The sequence below is a fragment of the Phascolarctos cinereus genome, unplaced genomic scaffold, assembly GCF_003287225.1.
Source record: "Phascolarctos cinereus isolate Bilbo 61053 unplaced genomic scaffold, phaCin_HiC Scaffold_726;HRSCAF=1367, whole genome shotgun sequence".
Classification (NCBI taxonomy): domain Eukaryota; kingdom Metazoa; phylum Chordata; class Mammalia; order Diprotodontia; family Phascolarctidae; genus Phascolarctos; species Phascolarctos cinereus.
In genome coordinates, this window is record NW_027556098.1 from 275,162,374 (window position 1) to 275,184,410 (window position 22,037).

At 36.4% G+C, this 22,037-nt stretch overlaps 1 protein-coding gene across 8 annotated transcripts in view; it reads right to left on the bottom strand.

Moving 5' to 3' along the window:
- FAM118B (family with sequence similarity 118 member B) overlaps positions 1-22,037 on the bottom strand; it is a 101,323-nt gene that overhangs the window by 41,183 nt on the left and 38,103 nt on the right. For 5 of the 8 annotated variants that reach the window (XM_021000650.2, XM_021000647.2, XM_021000646.2 and 2 more), the window contains one exon: positions 4,157-4,249. In XM_021000650.2, coding sequence (XP_020856309.1) covers positions 4,157-4,242 — 86 coding nt within the window. In that variant the 5' untranslated portion in view covers positions 4,243-4,249. Of the gene's footprint in view, positions 1-4,156; positions 4,250-13,882; positions 13,977-14,139; positions 14,273-17,564; positions 17,628-22,037 lie in introns of those variants that run through there. The other 3 variants (XM_021000649.2, XM_078147113.1, XM_021000651.2) reach the window with 3 other exon arrangements.

The following is a 22,037-nucleotide window of genomic DNA, read 5'->3' on the forward strand; positions in this document are numbered from 1 at the left end:
CAAAAAATTATTTTATAAAGCTAGAAAAAAATAACAACAAAAGTCATCTGGAAGAACAAAAAGTCAAGAATATCAAGAGAAATAATGAAAAAAAAAATGTAAAGGAAGTTGGCCTAGCTGTACCAGATCTAAAACCATATTATAAATTGGCAATCATCAAAACTATTTGGCATTGGCAAAGAAAGAGAGTGGTGGATCAGTAGGATAGATTAGGTACATAAGACACAGTAGTAAATGACCACAGTAATCGAGTATTTGATAAACCCAAAGACTCTAGCTTCTGGGTTAAGAACTCACTGTTTGACAAAAACTACTGGGAAAACTGGGAAATAGTATGGCAGAAACTAGGCAGAGACCAACATCTCACATTGTATACCAAGATAAGGTCAAAATGGGTACATTATTTACACATAATGGGTGATGCCTTAAAAACATTAGGAAAGCAAGGAATAGTTTACCTGTCAGATCTTTGAAGAAGGGAAGAAGTTATGACCAAACAGGGGATAGAGAACATTATGAAATGCAAAATGGATAATTTGATGACATTAAATCAAAAAGGTTTTGTACAAACAAAGCCAATGCAACCAAAATTAGAGGGAAAGCAGAAAAATGGGAAACAATTTTTACAGCCAATGTTTCTGATAAAGGCCTCAGTTCTCAAATACATAGCAAAGTGAGTCAAATGTATAAGAATACAAGTCATTCCCCAAGTGATAAATGGTCAAAGGATATGAACAGGCAGTTTTTAGATGAAGAAATTAAAGCTACCTATATTGATATGAAAAAATGCTCTAACTCACTATGATTAGAGAAATGCAAATGAAAACAACTTTGAGGTACCACTTCAGACCTATCAGATTGGCTAATATGACAGAAAAGGAAAATGATAAATGTTGGCGAAGATGTGGGAAAGTTGGGACACTAATGCATTGTAGGTGGAATTGTGGTATAAGAACGTAATGGAACACTATTGTGCTGTAAGAAACGATAAGCAGGAAGATTTCAGAAAAACCTGAAAAAACTTACATGAACGGATGCTGAATGAAGCAAGCAGGAGAACATTGTACACAGCAACAGCAACAATCAACTATGACTGACTTAGCTCTTCTCAGCAATACAATGATCCAAGACAATTACAAAAGACTCACGATGGAAAATGCTATCCACATCCAGACAAAGAACTATGGAATCTGAATATACATCGAAGCATACTATTTTCACTTTTTTTTTGGTGGCTTTTCCCTTTTGTTCTATTTCTTCTTTCACAATATAACTAATGTGGAAATATGCTTACATTATTGCAAATGCATAACCTATATCAGATTGCTTGCCATCTTGGGGAGGGGAGATGGGACAGAGGAAAGGAGAGAAAATTTGAACTCAAAATCTTTATGAAAATCCTTATAAAAAATGTTGGGAAAAAAAGAAAGAAATATAAAAAAGATGGACACAATGCTTGGTAATGGAAGACAAGTAGCATAAATGCATGGCAGAGTCTAGTAAAAGTAGTATCAGGAATGACAAAAAAAAGAATAAGTTCAGGCTGGTAAGGGTAACTAAGGACAGCAGAAAGGTTTTATTTTGTTTTTTTTTAAAGCTGGAGGATCAAAGAAGAGATAGGACCTTTGTTTGGGGTGGACAGGATGATGATAATCGACAAAAGAGAGAATCTGTTTTCTCTTCAAAGGAGAATGACCTTTTACAATGGAAATGATAAAACAAAAATGACTAACAAGCAGCTGATACTGGAAGGAATTCCTGAAGTGAAGCGACCACAGATCTATTTGAGTATTTCTCTTCTAAGATAACTTTTGCACTGGAAATGACAGAACAAAACATTTCTATTAGGGAGTTGATATCCAAAAGTAAGGAGATACCTTATTAGCTACCTTGATGAGTCCAACTCACTTGTCCTAGATGAACTACATCTTCCAATCCTGGCAAAGATGATTATTTAAGCCACTGTTAGCGACATATGAAAGATGACAGAAATCAGCAAACAAAGGGCAAGCACTGTGGCCTGATTTTCAAAAAAGGAAGAGAAAAGAATCTGCCAACTAAAGGTCACTCACTAAACTTGACTTCAATTCTTGGAAGGTCATTAAAGATACGGTTGGTAAAAATTTGGAAGGGAAGTGGTAATGATAAAGGGCCATCATGGCTTCATCAAGAACAGGTCACGTCAGACTAACCTCATTTCCTTTTTTGATAGGATTACTAAACTAGTAAATGAGATGAATGGTACGAATATAGGTTACCTAAATCTTAATTAAATTAGATTTATAAATTATGTTGTACTACTCTTGTGGAGAAGATGGAGAGATATGGATTAAACAATAATATAATCAGATAGATTTAAACTATGGCAGGAGGTCTCTAGTAGAATATCACAGGGATCTCCATTTGGCTGTTTAAGATTTTACTAATGATGTGAGAAAAGGCATAGAAAGTATGTTCATCAAATTTGCAGGTGGCACAAAACTGGGTGGGATAGCTAAGACAGTGGATGACAGAATCAGGATCCAAAAGCATAACAGGCTAGGCTGAATCCAGTAAGATGAAATTCAGTAGGGATAAATGTAAAGCATCGTTCTTGTGTGGAAAAAATAAGCTCCAAGAGCAAAAGGAGGAGGAGACACAGAAAGATAGAAACTGTTTCAGAAAATATCTAGAGTTTTGGTGGATAACAGACTCAATGTAAGTTAACAAAGTGAAGTAGCAGCCAAAAAAGCTAATGAATTCTCAAACTTTATTACAAAGGGGAAAGGACTTCCAGGAATTGGGAGATGATAGTTCTCCTGTACTGTGACTTTATCAGATTTCATCTTGAGTATCGTGTTTAGTTTTAGGAATCACAGTTTAAGGACACTGATAAGCCAGAAGAGTATTCAGAAGAGGTCAACCGGAATGGTGAAGGACAAGTCCATGATATGAAGATCAACTGAAGAACTGGGAATGTTTAGTCTGGAGAAAATAAGACCTGGGGAGCTGTCTTCAAGTATCTGAAGGGCTGGCTGTCATGTGACTAGGGATAGACTTGTTCTATCTGGCCCCAGGGTGGCAGAACTGATAGCAATGGGTGTAAGTCACAAAGTGGCAAATTTAGGTTTAATGTCAGGAAAACCTTCTTAAAATTAGAGCTGTTCAAAATTGGAATGGTTTGCCTCAAGAGGGTTCCCCCTTCTTGGTAGTTTAAGAAAAGGCTGGACAACTACTTGTTGAGAATCCTAAAGTGAGGATTACTCTGATGTATAAGTTGTTTTAGATGACCACTGAGGTCCCCGCGACAATCAATTCTGTAACTGTCTGAGTTAAGGTTGATATATTGAGAAGTCAGGGTATTTGAGAGAACATCAACATGCATAATGAAGTCCTTACATAAAGGACAAGGATTAGGGGTAGAGAAAGACTATTAGTCAGATTCTTGAGAAAAGAGGGACAATCACTGAAGGTCCGGTAGGTATCTGCCATTAAGGTTTACACAGGATGATGTGATGAAGTGAACCTCAAAGGAGATGTTGCTGAGTTCTCTTCCAAATCGTAAGAGTTAAAGTATCTGGTATACTGATAATTTTTTTTCCTACCCTACAGAAGAAATGCTTACCTCAACCATGAAACTGCAACATTTAATACAATGTTGAGGACAGTAATTTTTAGAAAAAATACTGACTGAATACATTAATAAGGGAGCTTGGCAAACAAGTTGGAATTCTTCAGAATTTCTCCAAGATTCTAATATGTGGGGTGTTCTCAAATGGTGTCACAATGGTCTTGTTTTGGGCATATCATCATCCACTCTCTAGGGGAAAAAAACTGAGCTTTCTCTATTGTCTCTACCTCTATTGCCTTTCTCCTCGATTTAGTGAAACGACAAGAAAGAAAGCATATTCCTTTTAGTCTTGAGAAGTATAGTGCTGTGGTAAAAATCAACTACTATTGTCACTACCTCCTCTCCCTTTACCTGGTTATATAAAACATAGTACCCCCCCCCCAAAAAAGGCTCAAGTTTTGAGTAATCATCTCTGCTTTGATGACAACATGAACTGGATGAAAAAAATCAAACATGCCAAGTAGATGGAACATGAACAGGCTGCTCCCCTGCACCAGACAACAATAACCATTACCTTTGTTCTTGAGGTTCTATTCTTTTCCTTACCTGGGTTTTTTGGTGGGGGGTGCTCCATCACTGAAGAATCCAAAAATATTGTCTATATCAGAGGGCTGGCTCCCTGTAGAAGCCATCCAGTTTCTAAAATAGATTAAACATAGGAACTAAGATATTAAGGATCAGATCAACCCAAAAGTATACCACTGAGAAATCCAGGGACAAATATAAAGCAGATTTCATAAGTTTTACTGTTTTGAAGGTTTTAGTGGGTCTACTCACAAACTTTTAGTAGATTAGGTCAGATCTTTTTCTGAACCAAAATTACTCCAAATGTTCCAAAATGAAAAAACTCATAAATTACACCACAAATTCATTGAAAGGAATAGACTTCCTTGAAACTACAGAATTTTTGAGTCTCATGATGCCAAGTGGTCTCCATTATTTGAGGGCCCAACTAAATTCTGGCAAGTGGCCAGGATCCACAAATGTTCAACATTTTGCCAAGCTTAAGACTTTTGGATATAGTAAAAGCCCCCAATCAGGCCATCTGTCAACAGTTATAGGAACCAGTAAGACAAGAATAGAATGATCAATATAGGCACAATATACAAATTGGTTACCCCTAAGACATTACCCAATTGCTAGACAGTTACATGACTGTACAAACCCTAGGATAAGTCTCCCTTAAAAACAAAACAAAACAAAACCTGAATATTTAGTCAGTTTCATATGCTCTCCCTTCCTCTGCAGTATACTATACAGATGTTGTCAAGTACAGATTGCAGAAACAAATTAGGAATTTACATGATGAGGTAAGTAGGAAAAACAGGTATAAAAATTACCAAAGAAGCAAAATTTAGATACATTAAGATAGTTTAAGGTTGGTTAAAATAACAGCAACTTAGGCAAGTTGCTAACATGTTAGGGATTGATACCTACACAGTGAGAACAATATTTTAGCTGTAACATACAAAATACAGACAATTTTAGGCCATAGTACATTCTCCCTTCTAATATTTTTGAGAACATTATATTATTGTTAATCTTTTAAATAACACTATTTTATGCTTCTGGGTTACTGAAGGCAATGCCAGTGGAGTAAAAGCTAATAGGGCCTATCAAACAATCAATCAATATATTTATTAATCACCTACTATTATATGTCAAGCACTGTGCCACGTCCTGGGGATACAAGTACAAAGAAAGAGACAACTCATTCACATAACAAGCAGCTTATATTATAATGAGGGAGAAAACAAATGCATACAAAAACCATATATAGTATACATAAAAACTGAATACAAATTAGTTGAGCATAAGGTAGTCTGGGAAGGAGGGTACTCACTAGAAGCTGGTGGGGATAAGAAAAGGCTTTGTGAAAAAGACTGTGCTTCAGCTGCATCTTTTAAAAAATTTTTTTTACTAATGTTTTTCCATTTCTTACATCACTACAGTATCCTTCCCACTCCCCCTCTCCAAGAGCTATCTCATATGACAAATAGTAATTTTTTGGGGGGAGGAAAAAAAAGGCAGCACAACTGACTGACACATCAAGAAAGTCTGAAAACATGTGTAATGTTTAACACCTGTGACCCTCCCACCTCCTGGAAGGGGTAGGTTGGGGATGTCTTCTCATATCTTTTCATTTGAGTGTTGACTGAACCTTAAAATTTTTGTTACATTTACTTTTAATTTTTGGTGTGTTATTCTTTCCATTTACGTTGTTGTAATTATTATGTATATTGTTTTCTTGGCTCTACTTACTTTACTTTGCTTCAATTCAATAAACATTTATTAAATGCCTACTATGTGCCAGGCACTGTGCTAAGAGCTGGGGGATACAAAAAGAGGACGAAGATAGTTTCCTCACTCAGGGAGCTTACAATCTAATGAGGGAGACAACATGAAGATAAATATATACAAAGCAAGCTATATATGGGATAAATAGGAAATAATTAACAGATGGAAGGCACTAGAATTAAGAGGGGTTGGGGAAGGTTTCCTATAGGAGGTGGGATCTTAGTTGGGACTTAAAGGAAGCCAAGGAGGTCAGTAGTTGGAATGGAGGAGGGAAAGAGTTCTAGACACAGAGGAGGGCCAGATAGAATGCCAGGAACTGAGAGAGAGAGTACTTATTGGAAAAGGTTCTGCTGCGGGGGTGGGGAACCTGCGGCCTTCCAGGCCACATGTGGCCCTCTAGGTCCTCAAGTGTGGCCCTTTGACTGAATCCAAACTTCACTGAACAAATCCCCTTCATAAAAGGATTTGTTCATAAAACCTGGACTTAGTCAAAAGGCAGCACCCAAAGACCTAGAAGGCCACAGGTGGGCCTGAGGCCGCAGGTTCCCCATCACTATTCTAGTGTATCACCACTGCAGCTTTAGCTGCATCTTAAAGATAGATATTATGAAGTGGAGGAAAGGTAGGAATGCATTCCATGCATGGGGGAAAGCCAGTGCAAAGATAAAGTGACAAGAGGTGAAGTGTCATGAGCAAGGAACACAGAAAAGGCCAGTTTGACTGGACTGCTGAATACAGGAGAGGGATTATGTCCAATGATGTTGGAAGGAGGTTGGGGCCAGGTTGCAAACGGCTTTAAAAGTTAAAAAGAAAAGTTCATATTTTATTCTAGAATCAACAGGAAGCCACTGGAACCCACTGACTAGGTAGGGGAATCACACTGTGAGATTTATGCCTTAGGAAAATTACTTTGGCTGCAGTATATATGATAGATTACAGTGATGAGAGAATTAAGGCAAGAAAGAACAATTAAAAGGCACTATTGCAATAATCTAGGTGAAAGGTGGTGAGGGCCTGAACTAAGGTGGTACTTTAAGTAAGTGAAGAGATTGGGTGTGAGAGGTAATAGAAATGGCAAGATAGGACAACAGACATAGGTTATGGACTAGGAGCTGTGAGTGATAGTAGCACGCTACCTCAACAGAAATAGGGAAATCTGGAAGGGGTGGAGTTTTTGCAGGGAAAAATGAGTTCATTTTGGACATGTTAGGTTTGTAGTGTCTTTAGGACATCCAGTTTGAAATATCCAACGTGCAGCGGGTGATGGGAGACTGAAACTCAAAAGAGGGACTAAGGTCGTTCTACCTATTTATCTCCTCTCTCTGAGAGTCATCTGCATAGAGATAATAATTAAACCCATTGGAGCTGAGGAAGTCACAAAGGAGAGACAGAGCAGAAAGAGAAGAGACGAAGGCATGGGTTAAAACCTTGGGGGAATATCTACTGTTAGGGGGTACTAGATGGATGATGAGCCAGCCTGAAGATCGGTCAGATAGATGTGAATGGATGCTGAAACAGTGAAGCCCCCTCAGTGTAGCTGACCCCTCCCTACATTTCTCAGAAGCTGCCTAGCTGAGAAAGCAGAGCGTCACAAGTAATCAGGTGACAGAGTCACATCCTGTTCACCTGGATTCTATCCCTCCTAAGGCCCCCTCTCTAGTTGTTGAAGCAAACCATGCCCTGTTTTGTGCCCTTTTTGTCCTTGGTGCTGAGGAGAAGTTTCTGCGCTTAGCTGTGAGCTCCGAAGCCCAGCCAATGGGAAGAAGAGACAGTGGGTGGGCGGGGGGATTGTGGTTAGGATCTATATAATCTGCTGAGCTGAACACACTTCCCTCTCTTTGGTCGGTGCCATCTTTTGGGTTCTCTGAGGGAGCCCTTTCTCAAGAAAGCCAATAAACGAACTATTCTTTTTGCTAATATCTCTGAGTCTCCGATTTATTGGTAAGGGTCTTCGCACCCCACACAGATGAGTAAAGAACAGAATACAGCAGGGTCACAAAAATGCTGAAAAGAGAGTATCCAGGAGAGGTTAGTAAACAGTATCAAATGCAGCAGAGGTCAAGAAGAATGAAGCCTGAGAAAAGACCTTTATATCTGGCAATTAGGATGTTACTGGTAATTTTGGAAAGAGTAGTTTCAGTTCAGGGGGGTGGGAAGTGAAAGGACGGGAAATAAAGGCAGCAAGTTTAGACAAGTTTCAAGGAATTTGGCTGAGAAAGGGAAGAGATCTATGGTAGCTTGAGGGAATGGAAAGGTATAGTGAGGATTTTTTTTGAAGTGGGGAAACTTAAGCATGTTTGAAGGCATTCAAGAAGGAATCAGCAGATAGGGAGAGGGCCTGATGACAGATGACCACTTGAAAACCACCCTACTTATGTTCAAAAAGGTTCATCTGCAGAAGATTACCTAAGAGGTGATCAATTTTTGTTTTGGTCACAGCAACTGACTAAATTTGATCAATACTTATTATTAAGTACAAGGCATCATGATCAGTACTGGGGCCATAAAAATAGTCTCTGCCTTCAAAGGGTCAAATTGATGTTCCTAAAGTACAGATTATGGCCACGCTATCTATCCCCTCTCTGTACAATTAAGTTCCGTGGCTCCCTATTACCTTCAGGATCAAATATAAAAATCCTCCATTTGGCTTTTAAAGAACTTCATAACCTGGCTGCTTTCCAGTCTTCTCCACAGTCTCTAGGATACAGTGACACTGGCCTCCTTGCTGTTCCTTACACAGGACACTCCATCTCCAAACTCTGGACATTTTCACTGGCTGTCCCTCATGCCTGGAATTCTTTGCCTCCTCATTTAAGTCTTCTAGCTTCCCTGGCTTCCTTCAAAAGCTAGCTAAAATCCTCCCTTTACAAGAAGTCTTTCCTAATCCTTCTTAATTCTAGTGCCTTCCCTCTGATTATCTAAAATTTGTCGTGTGTGTGTGTGTGTGTGTGTGTGTGTGTGTGTGTGTGGTTTACACATAGTTGTTTGTAGGTTGTCTCCCCCATTAGACTGTGAGCTCATTGAGGACAAGAACTGTTTCATCTCTCTTTGTATCCCCAATGCTTAGCATAGTGCCCGGCACATAGTAAGCACTTAAAAACTTGTTGACTTGACTTGATTAGAAGGAATTTATATCTATATATTTATATGAATATAAATATATATAAATATAAAAATACACACACACACATTTTTTTTTTGGTGAGGCAATTGGGGGTTTAGTGACTTGCCCAGAGTCACACTGCTACTGAGTGTTATGTGTCTGAGGCCGTATTTCAACTTAGGTCCTTCTGACTCCAGGGCCCACGCTTTTTTCACTGAGCCACCTAGCTGCCCCCTAGGAATTTATATTTTACTAGAGGATACAACATGTGCACAGATAAGTGAATGCAAAATAATTTGAGAAGGGAAAAAAACCACTAACAACTGGGGTAGAAAGATCATAAAGATTTTGCTTAGCAGGTGCCACCTGAATTGAGTCTAGAAGCATATTAGGTATTCTGAGAGACTGAAGTGAGGTGGCAGCACATTAAGGACATCAGAGATAGGCTGTGTGAAGACCAAGAGACTGGAAATGGTATGTTGTGTCCAAGAAATATGTTAGTAGTCTCAAGCAGAATAGATGAAGAGGTTACAATCTTTATTAGTGTAGAGACTACTCAAACCAATGAAATCAAAGATGTTTTGAAGTTCAAAAGATGTACTGTTTTACCAGGAAGTTATTACAACTTCTCTATAATATTATACTGAAAGTCAATAGGAAAATAGAATTCATGAAATCAGAGATTTTTAAAGCTGGAATGCACCTTACTGATCACTTAGTCCAACCCATTCATTTTAGATATAAATAAACCGAAGCCCAGAGAAATCATATGACTAACTAAAATTCACTTTAGATTTATTCCAACAAAATGTTTTGTTGAGTGAGGTAAGTAATTCAGTAATATTTTTCTCTTCAAAATGCATTATTTACCACATATCAGCATCTTCCTAACAGTTATATCCACCACTCAACTAACTCTATATAATTTATACCTTAGTTGAAGCCATGGCCTATATTAAAATATATGCTCTAAAGTGGAGAAGTATGATGACTGATAATCTGTTATAAAATAATATATAAATATTTCTGAGTGGGATACTTAAAAAAAAAACCTAAGTACACCGATGAAGATTTGTATATTTTTAATTTTCTCTCCCTTTAAAATACTGTAAAAACTCATCACCTGAAGCCAGGCTGAGTTCCCTGCCCATCTAGTACTTTAAAAAGGCTTGGCAGTCACTAACCTCAATTCTTTTAAACAGATATTAGTATTTTGCCACTTTAAAGTATGCTCTTAGTTTCCATGTTACTTTTAAAAGACTTAGAATCTCGAAAAATGACACACCATTATTCTTTTCTTTTTTTCTTCTCTATGCATATCTAGATGGGACTGGCAGGACTGATGTCTTTGGATTACTTCTACACAGTGCTTTGTACTTAGATCATACACAACTGAGCGCTGAGATCATTTTATAATGGTGGTCAATCATTTGGAAAGGCTGGATGAACTATTTTTTTCTCTTGATGATAATCACTTGCATTTGTCTCTGTCATATTCCATCAATCATCACTATGAATCTACCAACATCCAGAACCAGCTTGTACTACTTCCAGTGAAGATATATGACTGTTTTGCTAGAGTCCATTCCTGATAGATGGCTAAAGTTATCTGAAATCCATTATTGCACTTATGCTGCCTGATCTTTCTTTTTATTGTGCCATTTGGTTTAAATAGGTTGTTTTTCAATTGACAAGTATCTATTTTCTTTTCCTCCCATCTCTGTTCTGTCTACCTCATGTAGTTATATGTGTTTCATTTGTGACTAGGTATCTCTTGACCAGGCTAGAAACGAAGCAACCACTCACAGGCTCAATCCTACTGCTGGATTAGCATGTAAGTGTTGATCTGCTTCATTTCCAATACAGGTTGGTCTGCCTCTCCTTAAGCAGCCCGGTGCCCTCCCACCCCTTTACTACTGGGAGTCACCATACTGGTGCTGGACTTGGTGTGGTCACTTGATTTTAACCTTACTGCAGTTCAGAACTCCCAAATCAAGTGAACCACTAGCCTGTCTAATATTAGCAGGGACTTACAAGTATGCACTAGCACATCTGGCTTTGTCCCCGACTTGTAGGGTGAAAAAAGGCAAAACAAACTCCTATGCTGGTAGTTAAAAAAAAAAACTCATTCTTCATCTTGAACCTATCACCTCTCTTTCAGGAGGGGGATAGCATACTTCATCTTCAGTCTCCTGGAATCATAATTGTTCATTACATTCACCAGCATTCTTAAGTCTTCCAATCCTGTATTGCTTTATAATGTTATTGTTTTCCTGATTCTGCTCACTTCACTCTACACATCACTATATACAGGCTGTCTCAGGTTTTCCTGAAACTATCCTTTCCCTCAATTTTTATGGAACAAAAGAATTTCATTATGGCATAATTTGCTCAGTCTCCAATAAGGAGGTACCTATCTTCTTAGTTTCCAGTTCTTTGACACCACAAAAAGAGCTGCTCTAAATATTTCTGTACATATGGGTCCCTTCCCTCTTTTCTTTTTAAGTATCTTTGGGCTATCAGTATCAGTGTCTTCCCAACATCCACTACTCAACTAGCTTTATATAATTTACATCTTAGTTGAAGCCATAGCCTATATTAAATAGCAGATAGCTGTGGTATCAATGAGTCAAAATGCATGCAGTTTAATAACTTTAGAGGATACAAACTGCATTTCAGAATGGCTAATAAATGTCATTTGTCATTAATAGCTAACCAGCACAATAATCTGCTATAGAGTAAGAAAATTAAGTTTGGTTTCTATTTTCTGATAAACTTCAAAGTTAGGATGTTTCAGGTGTCCTCATTTACACTGTTTATCAGAACTATTTCAATGCAGCCACACTGTCTTACACACACACACCTGTCCTCGATATTCAGACAGAACATCTTTCCTTTAGTTTATTGAATAACTCCCAGAACATTCATACAAACTCAAGTATATATATTCCCTAGTGGCAAGTAAGATTAAATCATATTTAATTTCTTTCACTATGTTTCTGTTTTCGGAAAGGAAATAAAGTCATGTTCTTTTTTCTCCTTCCTTTCCTGTTAAAAAGTTCACCTTAAAACAATACTGTAATTATTACTGAAACTCAAAGCTAATCAGGAAAATCATGTTTGGGATTTCACTGGGAGTAACTATTAGCATTCCTATGGCTATATTTGATTCTGCTTTTGAGAGGTTTTGTTTTTTGTATAACTAAAGTAAAATTCAACAGCATTTTTATATAACAACAAAATATAAGAAGAAATAAAAGAAAGTGAAATCCCATTCCAAACAACTACAAAGTGCATAAAATTATCTGAAGATCAACCTCCCAAAGCACACAAAAGACATGTATAGAATCAATTACAAAGTGCTCCTTAAAGAATTAAAGAATAACTTGAATAGCTGAAGGAATATTCAATGCTCATGGCTAAGCCATGCCAATATAATGAAAATGACAATGCCACCAAAATTAACTTACACTTTTAATGCTATATCAATCAAATTACCAAGAGGAAACTTCACAGAGCTTGATAAGGAAAAACAAAAGATCTAGAATGTTAAGAGAAATGGTGAAAAGAAGTAAGAAGAAGGGAGAATAGCACTTCCATACTTCAAACCATGTTATAAAGAAGGTCATCAAAACCATCGGGTATTAGTAAAAGAAGAGAGAGAGACTAATGGGAACAGACCATACAAGGGAGACTAAGAAAAAAGGCAACTCAATAACCTATTGTTTGATAAGGTGGAAAACATAAATTACCTAGGGAAAAATTCCCTATTTGATAAAAACTGCTGGGAAAACTGGATAGCAATCTGGCAGAAATTAGACGTGGACTAACACCTCACATCACATTCCACAATACATTGTAATTAGACCCATGACCTTAATATAAAAGATCACACTAACAAAAAATTAGATCACCTTAAGTTATGGGCAAGAGATGTTCTTAACCAAACAAGAGATAGAAGCATTACAAAAGATCAAATAGATAACTTTGACTACTTAAAACTGAAGAGCTTCTGTATAGATAATTTTAACTCATCTAGGAAAAGGAAAAAAGTAGTTGAATAGGGGAAAAAAACATTTTATGTCAAATTTCTCTGATAAGGGTTTGGTATCCAAAATATATACACAGTGAATAGCTGGCTAACTAGAAAAGATTAGTAGACATTTCCCATAGAGAAATGGTCTAAGGACATTTAGTTCCTAAAAGATGAACTGCAAAATGTTCACAACCACATTAAAAAATGCTCCATATCACTAATAAAGAGAAATGCAAATCAAGACAACTCTGAGGTTTCACTGCAAAATTGGCAAAAATAGCAACAATCATTGTTGAAGGAGATGTGGGAAGACAGGAACATTAATACTTTATTGGTAGAGCTGTGAAATGGCACCAATTTTGGAAAGCAATTTGGAAGTATACAAATAAAATGACTAAAAATGTCCATACCCTTTGAACCTGAATCTCTATCACTGGGCTTATTTTATATTCCAAGGTAGCTATCAATAAGAAAAAAAAAAGTCCCCATATATTCTAAAATACTTATAGGATCACTTTTTGTGCTAGCTAAGAATTAAAAACAAAATAGATACCCATTGACTAGTGAGTGGCGTTAAAACAAATTGTGATATATGAATATAAGGGAATACTACTGTACTATAAGAAATTATGTGTGTGATGAATACAGAGAAGCACGGAAAAATCTTTATGAACTGATGCAGAGTAAAGTTAAGTAGAGCCAAGAAAACAACATACCCAATAACTAAAACAATATAAATGGAATGACACACCAAAAAATCAAAAGTAAACAAAACAAAATTATAAAGTTCAAGTGGAACTCAAATGAAGGGAGATAGAAGGTCCACAATACTTACATGTTACATGTATTTTTGGACTTTTTCAATGTATCAATCAGTCCTGTCGACTTTTTTCTCTCTCTAAAGATACTATTTGTCATATGGGATGGCTCTTTGGGGTAAGGGGGGAAAGATACATGGGATACTATATCAATATCATGATATAATAAATATAAGTGTATAATTATAAATAAATTATATTATATTATATGTAACTATACCATATATAAATATAATACCAATAAAAACTTAAAATATAAAACAAAAACATTTACCTATGGCTATATTTCCAATCACTGCTAAGCCACTGAGAAATCCTTCAAAGGACAGAACAAGATCATAAATAAGCCAGATACTTGGTAAATCCCAAGAAAAAGAACAGCAACCTCATTTACATATTTTCCTTTTCTTTTTAAAGGTCTCACATTTTACACAAGTTCTTGTTTTCGTGTTTTAAAATTCATATACTTAGCAGATAATGAAACTCGCATATCTGGTGGATGAGAAAAAGGAAGAAATCAAGGAGAGTCTTCCAAGAAAAACATATTAATAAATTCGAGAATGAGACAGGAAAGCGTACGGGACAAGTGTAAGTTTTTCATGTAAGACGTAAGCTATGCTCCACAAATGTAGTGAGGCTTCAGTACGAGCTGGGCCTAAGTTTCACTTTCGTTTCTGGGGAAGGGGGTTATGTACCAGCTTCCCACCCCCCTCCCTTATTTTGTAACCACCCCCTCTGTTGTTTTGTGCCTTAACTTTACCAAATAAGGCAATCCTCTAGCTCCCAAGCTAGTTTTGAGTAAAATGTATCTCTTGGGTTCCCAATATAGACTGTGAGGTCTCCTGCCTCAGCCAATGAGGATAAAGAGATTGAGACAGACAGGTGGGGAGGGGGCTTTTTGGAGTGGTTTGTCTAAGACTATATACACTGCTTGCTGTTGTTTGTGCCTCGCCTCTCTACACCAGTCTGCTGGGTAGGAGATGCCCAACTCTCGGGCGAGACTTGCTAGACTAAAACCTTCTCTTTTCTACCTGGAGATACCTCTGAGTTTTTATTTGGGTAAGTGGTCACTATTCCACTCAAAAGGAAAGGCTAGCTGTGCAAACAGATGAAATTATTTTTTATGTGCAAGCTGGGGATAATGCAGATTTTAAGATATGTGATTCTATGGCAGATCCTAGTTTTACAATTCCAAGTCCTACTTTGATAACAGCTTCTCTAGATTGTAATTATGTACATGCACATAGATAAGAGGTGTCAAACTCCTGGCATGAGCTAAATCAGATTAAAATGTAATTGGGAAATGTTTAACTAAATAAAACCATGGTACTACAAAGATAATATTAATTCATGGTTTTCTAAGTCATAGGCTTGCAAAGATCCATTCCTATTTGATACCACTGATACGGATCACACATCTGAAATGGCTTGAACAATGGGCTAAATTCTAAGAATAACAGAATCTAGCTTCTCTTTCCACTTTGAGGGAGCAAGGACTATGACCAGCCTGCTTTCCTTATCTCCAGCTCTATTTCTTTTAACCTGTTTATGCTATATCTATATTTCCAACTAAAATAGTAGTTAACATGTTAAAAAGGAATTAAAGCACAAGATAAGGTTGGTTTTTTTTTTTGGAAGAGCAGAATAATTCAAACAGGGGAAAAAAGTTCACAATGATGGCATTTTTTTCAGGAAGGTCAAACACCTTCAAAAAGTGTTATACTTCCTGCTTTATAGGGAACATATGGACAAAATGCAAATTTCCAAAATAGGGCATACTAAAAAAATCAATTAAAAAGTGGCTTATTTGACCTAGATAAACACTATGATAGGAGTTGAGTGGGATAGAGACCACCTACCCAAATAAAAATTCAGAGGTTTCTCTCAGTAGAAACAGAAGTTTTATTCTAGCAAATCTCACATGAGAATTGGGCATCACCTACCCAGAGCAGAGTAGGGAGGCATAAGTATCCAAGCAGCAAACAAGCAGTTATATACCCTTAGACAAACAACTCTAAGAACCCCCCCCATTTGTTTACCTGAATCTCTTTATCCCCATTGGCTGAGGTAAGAGACAAACAATTTACCCAGGAACTAAGAGATACATTTTACCCAAAACAAGCTTGGAAGCTAGCAGATTGCCCTACGTGGTAAAGATAAGGCTGGGGTGGTGGTTACAAAACAAGGGAGGGGGTGGGCAACAGATATATGATCTGATCACATGATTTACAGGAAAAGGAAACTTAGGCCCAGCTAATGCTAAAGACTTGACTAAATTTTGGGGCATAGCTTCCATTTCATATGAGAAACTTTCACTTGTTCCACACAAAGTTAAGCATCAAGTAAGAGAATGATCACTTTCTGATTTAGAATGAGATTAAACTGCTATCATACATCACATTCCCATTTACTTAGGGCTTTTGGACTTATTTCAACTATTTGACTTTGGTAAGTGTATGGGGTGGGCACCTAGATAGGGTGCTATATGCTCTCAGGACTCCGCAAGTTTTTTTATAACTAGTAAATTGTAGGAAACATTCTATTCTAGTAACTGAAGAATTTGATTTGGTTTTACACAATAGATACCTGTATGTGTTAAAATGGTCTGTTTCAGCTTTTGCATCTCCCCTCCCCCTGCCCCAACCGCATTAAGAATTGTTTCTAAATAAAAAGATACCCATATTTTAACTTCTCTGGGTCTTCTGCCTGGGAACAATCCTGGTATATTTCTTGTTGTTAAGAGAGATTGTTCCTAGCTTTGTCTTTAAGTTTTCTATTTTTACAAGAGTCCTCACTCATCTTAGATTCCTATGTCAAACTCTATATTTCCAAAATGAAGTTTCAACACATCTCTAATAAAGCAAATGCCAGAGAATGACTCCACTGGTTTCTGGCACTGCTTCAGCAAAGACTGGAAAGATCTGATCAAAATGAGGAAAAAGAATGACCTACAGAGAAAAGGAATATCTGTCCCTACAAACTGCTATAAGAAACCTATAGTCCAAAGTCCTGAGACCCATTCTTCCATTGGTATAATAATACCGTTATCTGCCTCCTGTCAGAGAACAGATATAGTTTGTAAATGTGAATTATAAGTTACAAATATAAACTGAAAAACCATGCTCACAAAGATAGGTTGTTTTTAAAAGGAAGTATAAAGTACCCAAATTCAAATATGACTTGGGATAGGAGTTGGTGATTTTACCTACAAAGTGATCACTTCCTGCTTTGTCACTGCTTCCCCCTCCTATATTCCCTCTGAGATATGTTGCTAAGGAAGCAGATGTTTAACCAAAAACTTTTTATTGATATATATGTTTTTATATAAATAAATTTTCAACTTTGCCTCAGACTGAACCTTCCCTTGTGACAAAGAAAAATAATTAAGCAAAAACCGTCAATTTAATAATCGCATCTGACGATGTATATAATATTCTACACTACTGGTTCCCCCAACTTTCTTCTGTGAAGGTAGAATCATGATTCTCTTCTCTGGAACTTTCATTGAGTTTCCCAATACTCAAGAGTTCACCCTCTTTTTAGTACTCTTTTAATTTACATGGTTGTAAAAATTGTGTATACTGTTTTCTTGGTTCTATTTATTTTGCTTTATACCACTTAGTAGGAAGCTTTCCATATTTCTATGAACTTCTAATTCTAATTTCAATAATTAAATCTAATAAACTTAAAAGTGCTTACCAACCAATCTGGGAAATAGCAGTTTTTGGAGAGGTATATGAGAAGACTTCCTTCTTGAATGTCCTTGTATAAGTAGAATTTGAAGATGAAAGGGAAGATTTTTTTTTTTAGTCATAATGCATGTCAAAATGGTTTGATTTAGCCAGAATATCAAACCAACTTCAGCCTTCTATTGCTGCCTTAATTACACTGAGTATAAGTAACAATAGAATTGACAATTAGCACCCTGAATTATCCTTGGGATAAAAGAAGAAACAATATAAATTGCAAAATAAAAAATAATGTGTGTTTAAAATACACATTGATAAAGACACAAGCCACATTTTTCACCAGCTGAAACTTCTCCCCACAGAGTATATATATATATAAACCAAATTCTCAAATGGTTAGAGGCTTAATATCAATTTCAAAAGGCAGAAAAGTCTTTGAATTTTAGAAAGATACACAATACATCAGTTTCATATTTTATCAAAGATGTAACAAAAGAAACAAAACAAATATTTGACAATACTAATTTATGCAGTAGTAACTAAAATTATTTTTGTAAGTCAATTACTCTTATACTAATTTGTAGACTTTTATTACTTACCTTTAATGCTTGGGGGGTTTTTTCCAGCTTTTAAAAATATTACTTTTATTCTGCACTTAAATACTAAATAGGGAGTATTTCCATTTACACACAGAAGGATTTCATATGATACCATGAATCTCTATTTCACAACAAATTGACATGTGTGTATATACATATGTCTATTTTTCCCATTGCTTTCAAAACCATTCTATTTGTGCTTCCTTACAAATTTCTTTCTATAAGAGAATTTGCATTTAAAAAATGTTAATTTTTTGCATCATTGCTAATCTCCCTCTTCTCACATTCTCTGCATTAACTGAGAACAAAAAAAAGAGGAAAATTTAAAAAACTCTTTTAACAAATATAAACACAGTCAAGCAAAATGAATCCATACAGTAGTTATATCCAAAAATATATGCCTCTGCAATTTGTGTTCATTAATGCTACTGCTCTGTGAGAAGGTGGGTAAAATGCTTCATCATAGGTTCTTTGGAAACATTATTTGCAGAGTTCTTATCTTTCAAAATAATTTTCTTTACAATACTGTTGTCCCTGTATAAACTGTTCTCCTGGTTTTGTTCATATCACTCTGTATCACTTCATGATACTAAGGAATCTTTAGGAACACGTCTTTTAGTAATTTCCTAAGGCACAAAAATATTTCACTGCATCCACATGCAGTTTATTCGTCATTCTGCAATTATCTAAGAGGCAAAAGCTAAGGTACCCCTACACTCTCATCCTAAGTTTTCCTGCTCCCTCCCTTTTTTGAAAATAAGTTTTTATTTATACATTAGGGTTTCTTTTTAAATCACCAAAACTTCTTCTGTAAGGAGTAGGGAGGTACCATCTTCTCATATCTCTTTTTTGTAGCCATACTTGGCTCTGTAATTTTCACTTCTCATTTTTTTTGTGACTGTTTTTTCCTTGTAGTTCCACGGTTGTAGTTAATGTGTCAATTTCTTGACTGCTGACTTAATTGTAGTAATTCATAACTCTTCTCATGATTCTCTATATTTATCATATTCATCACTTCTGGCTGCACAGTAATATTTAATTACATGTATATACTGCAATATGTTTAGCCATTCCCCAATCTGTGGGTATTATCACAAAAAAATGCTGCTATATTTTGGTTTACACAGGGATTTCTTGTTATTTATTTTCTCCTTGTGGTATAAGCCTAGTAGAAGTATCCCTGGTTAAGGGGTGAGGATAGTTTAATCCCTTTCTTTGCATAATTCTAAACTGCTTTCCAAAAGGGTTGTAATAAATTTATCTGGAAGGACAAAAGGTCAAGAATATCAAGGGAATTAAAGAAAACAAACGTGAAAGAAAGTAGGTTAGCCGGAGCAGATCTCAAACTGTATTATAAAGTGGTAATAATCAAAACTTATCTGGTACTGGTTAAGAAATAGAATGGTGGAACAGTGGAATAGATCGGGTACACAAAACACAGTAGTAAATGACCACAGTAATCTGGTATTTGATAGATCCAAAGACCCCAGCTTTTGGGACAAGAACTCACTATCTGACAAAAACTGCTGGGAAAACTGTAAAAGAGTATAGCAGAAACTAGGTACAGATCAACAATTTACACAGTCTACCAAGATAAGGTCAAAATGGTTATATTATTTAAACATAAAGGTGTCAGATTTATGGAAAAGGAAAGCATTTATGACCAAACAAGAGATAGAGAACATCATGAAATGTAAAATGGATAATTTTGATTATACTAAATTGAAAAGGTTTTGCACAAACAAAACCAATGCAACTAAGATTAGAAGGAAAGAAGGCTGGGAAAAATGTTTTATAACAAGTATCTCTGATTAAGGCCTCATTCTTCAAATATATAGAGAACTGAGTCAAATTTATAAGAATATAAGTCATTCCCCAATTGATAAATGGTTAAAAGATATGAACAGACAGTTTTCAGATGAAGAAATAAAGGCTATCTATAGTGATATGAAAAAATGCTCTAAATCATTATTGATTAGAAAAATGCAAATTAAAACTAGGAGGTACCACCTTACACTTACTGGATTGGCTAATACGAAAGAAAAGAAAAATGATAAATGTTGGAGAGGATGAGGAAAACCGGGATACTAAAGCACTGCTGGTGGAGTTGTGAAATTATTCAACCATTCTGGAGAGCAATGAGGAACCATGCCCAAAGGGCTATAAAACTGTACATACCCTTTGACACAGCAATACCACTACTAGGTCTGTATCCCAAAGAGATTTTTAAAAAGGGAGGGGGGGAGGACCTATTTGTACAAAAATAGTTATAGCAGCTCTATCTGCAGTGGCAAAGAATTGGAAATTGATAGGATGTCCATCAACTGGGGAATGGATGAACAAGTTTTGGCATATGATTGTAATGGAATAATACTGTGCTATAAGAAATGATGAAGGGAGCAGCTAGCTGGCGCAATGGATAGAGCACCGGCACTGAAGTCAGGAGGACCTGAGTTCAAATCTGGCCTCAGACCAAACACTTGACACTTACTAGCTGTGTGACCCTGGGCAAGTCACTTAACCCCAATTGCAAAAAAAAAAAAAAAAAAAGATGAGCAGACTGCTTTCAGAAAACCTGTAAAGACTTACATGAACTGATGCAAAGTAAAGTGAGCAGAACCAGGAGATCATTGTACACAGTAATAGCAATGCTGTGTGACAATCAACTATGACTGACTTAGTTCTTCTCAGCAATTAAATGATTCAAGACAATTTCAAAGGACTCACGATGAAAAATGCCATCCACATCCAGAGAAAGAACTGATGGAATCTGAATACAGATCAAAGCATACTATTTTTCACAGGTTTTTTTTTTCCCTTCCCTCTGTCTTCTTTCACAATATGACTAATATAGAAATGTTCTGCATGACTGCACATGTATAATCTATATCAAGTTGCTTACCATCTCAGGGAGAGAGGAGGTGAGAGAGGAAACTTGGAACTCAAAAGTTTTGAAAAAATGAATGTTAAACATTGTCTCCCCTGTAACAGCAATTTTTCCTCTAGCAACTGAACTCATCATATTAGCACTTCTACCAGGAGACATTTTTGGGTTGCTTTTATGAAAAATCAAAATGTTACATTTAAGGACTGGATTAACAGTATTATTAGTAGACAAATTGAGAACACAGTATTTATATGGATATTATAGCTGTAATCCAGACTCCTGGAACATGCCCCAGAAACGTTTTCAACCTGGAAGATCATTTCAGCTCTGAAATTCACATCTGGAGTACCCTTACAAGTCCTATGGCCCTTCCAACTGATTGGATGGCTCTTCTTAGAACCTCTATTTAAGGAGAGTACTCAGGACAACCATCTCATTTCCCACCAGGTTGTTCTCTGTACTTCTTTATCATATCCGTATATCACATACCTTTCTCTACCCTGCAACCTCCGTAACGTTCATGTGCAGCTTCCCCTATTAAAATGTAAGTTCCTTGAAGACAGGACTGTTTTTCTTTTCTGCTTGTACTATCTTCCCACTTGGGTAAGTTCACTTAACCTGCCTGCCTCAGTTTCTTCAACTGTAAGATGAGGATAATAATAGCACCTACCTCCCAGGTAGTTGTAAGGATATGATATAAATGCCAGTTGTTGTTATCATCATAATCATCCCCTCCAACAACAAATATTTGCATCTTCCATCATCTTTGCCAATTTGCAGGGTGTAAAGTGAAATCTCAGGGTTGTTTTGATTTGCATTCTTATTACTAGTGATGTAGAGCCTTCTTTCATATAGTTGTTAGTAGTTTACAGTTATCTTGAGAACTGTTCATATTCTGACCGCTTATTTAGTGGGGAAGGGCTTTTGGTCATAAACCTGTCTGTTAATTGCTTATTTATCTTGGATTCTAAAACCTTATTATGGAAATCTGATAAAA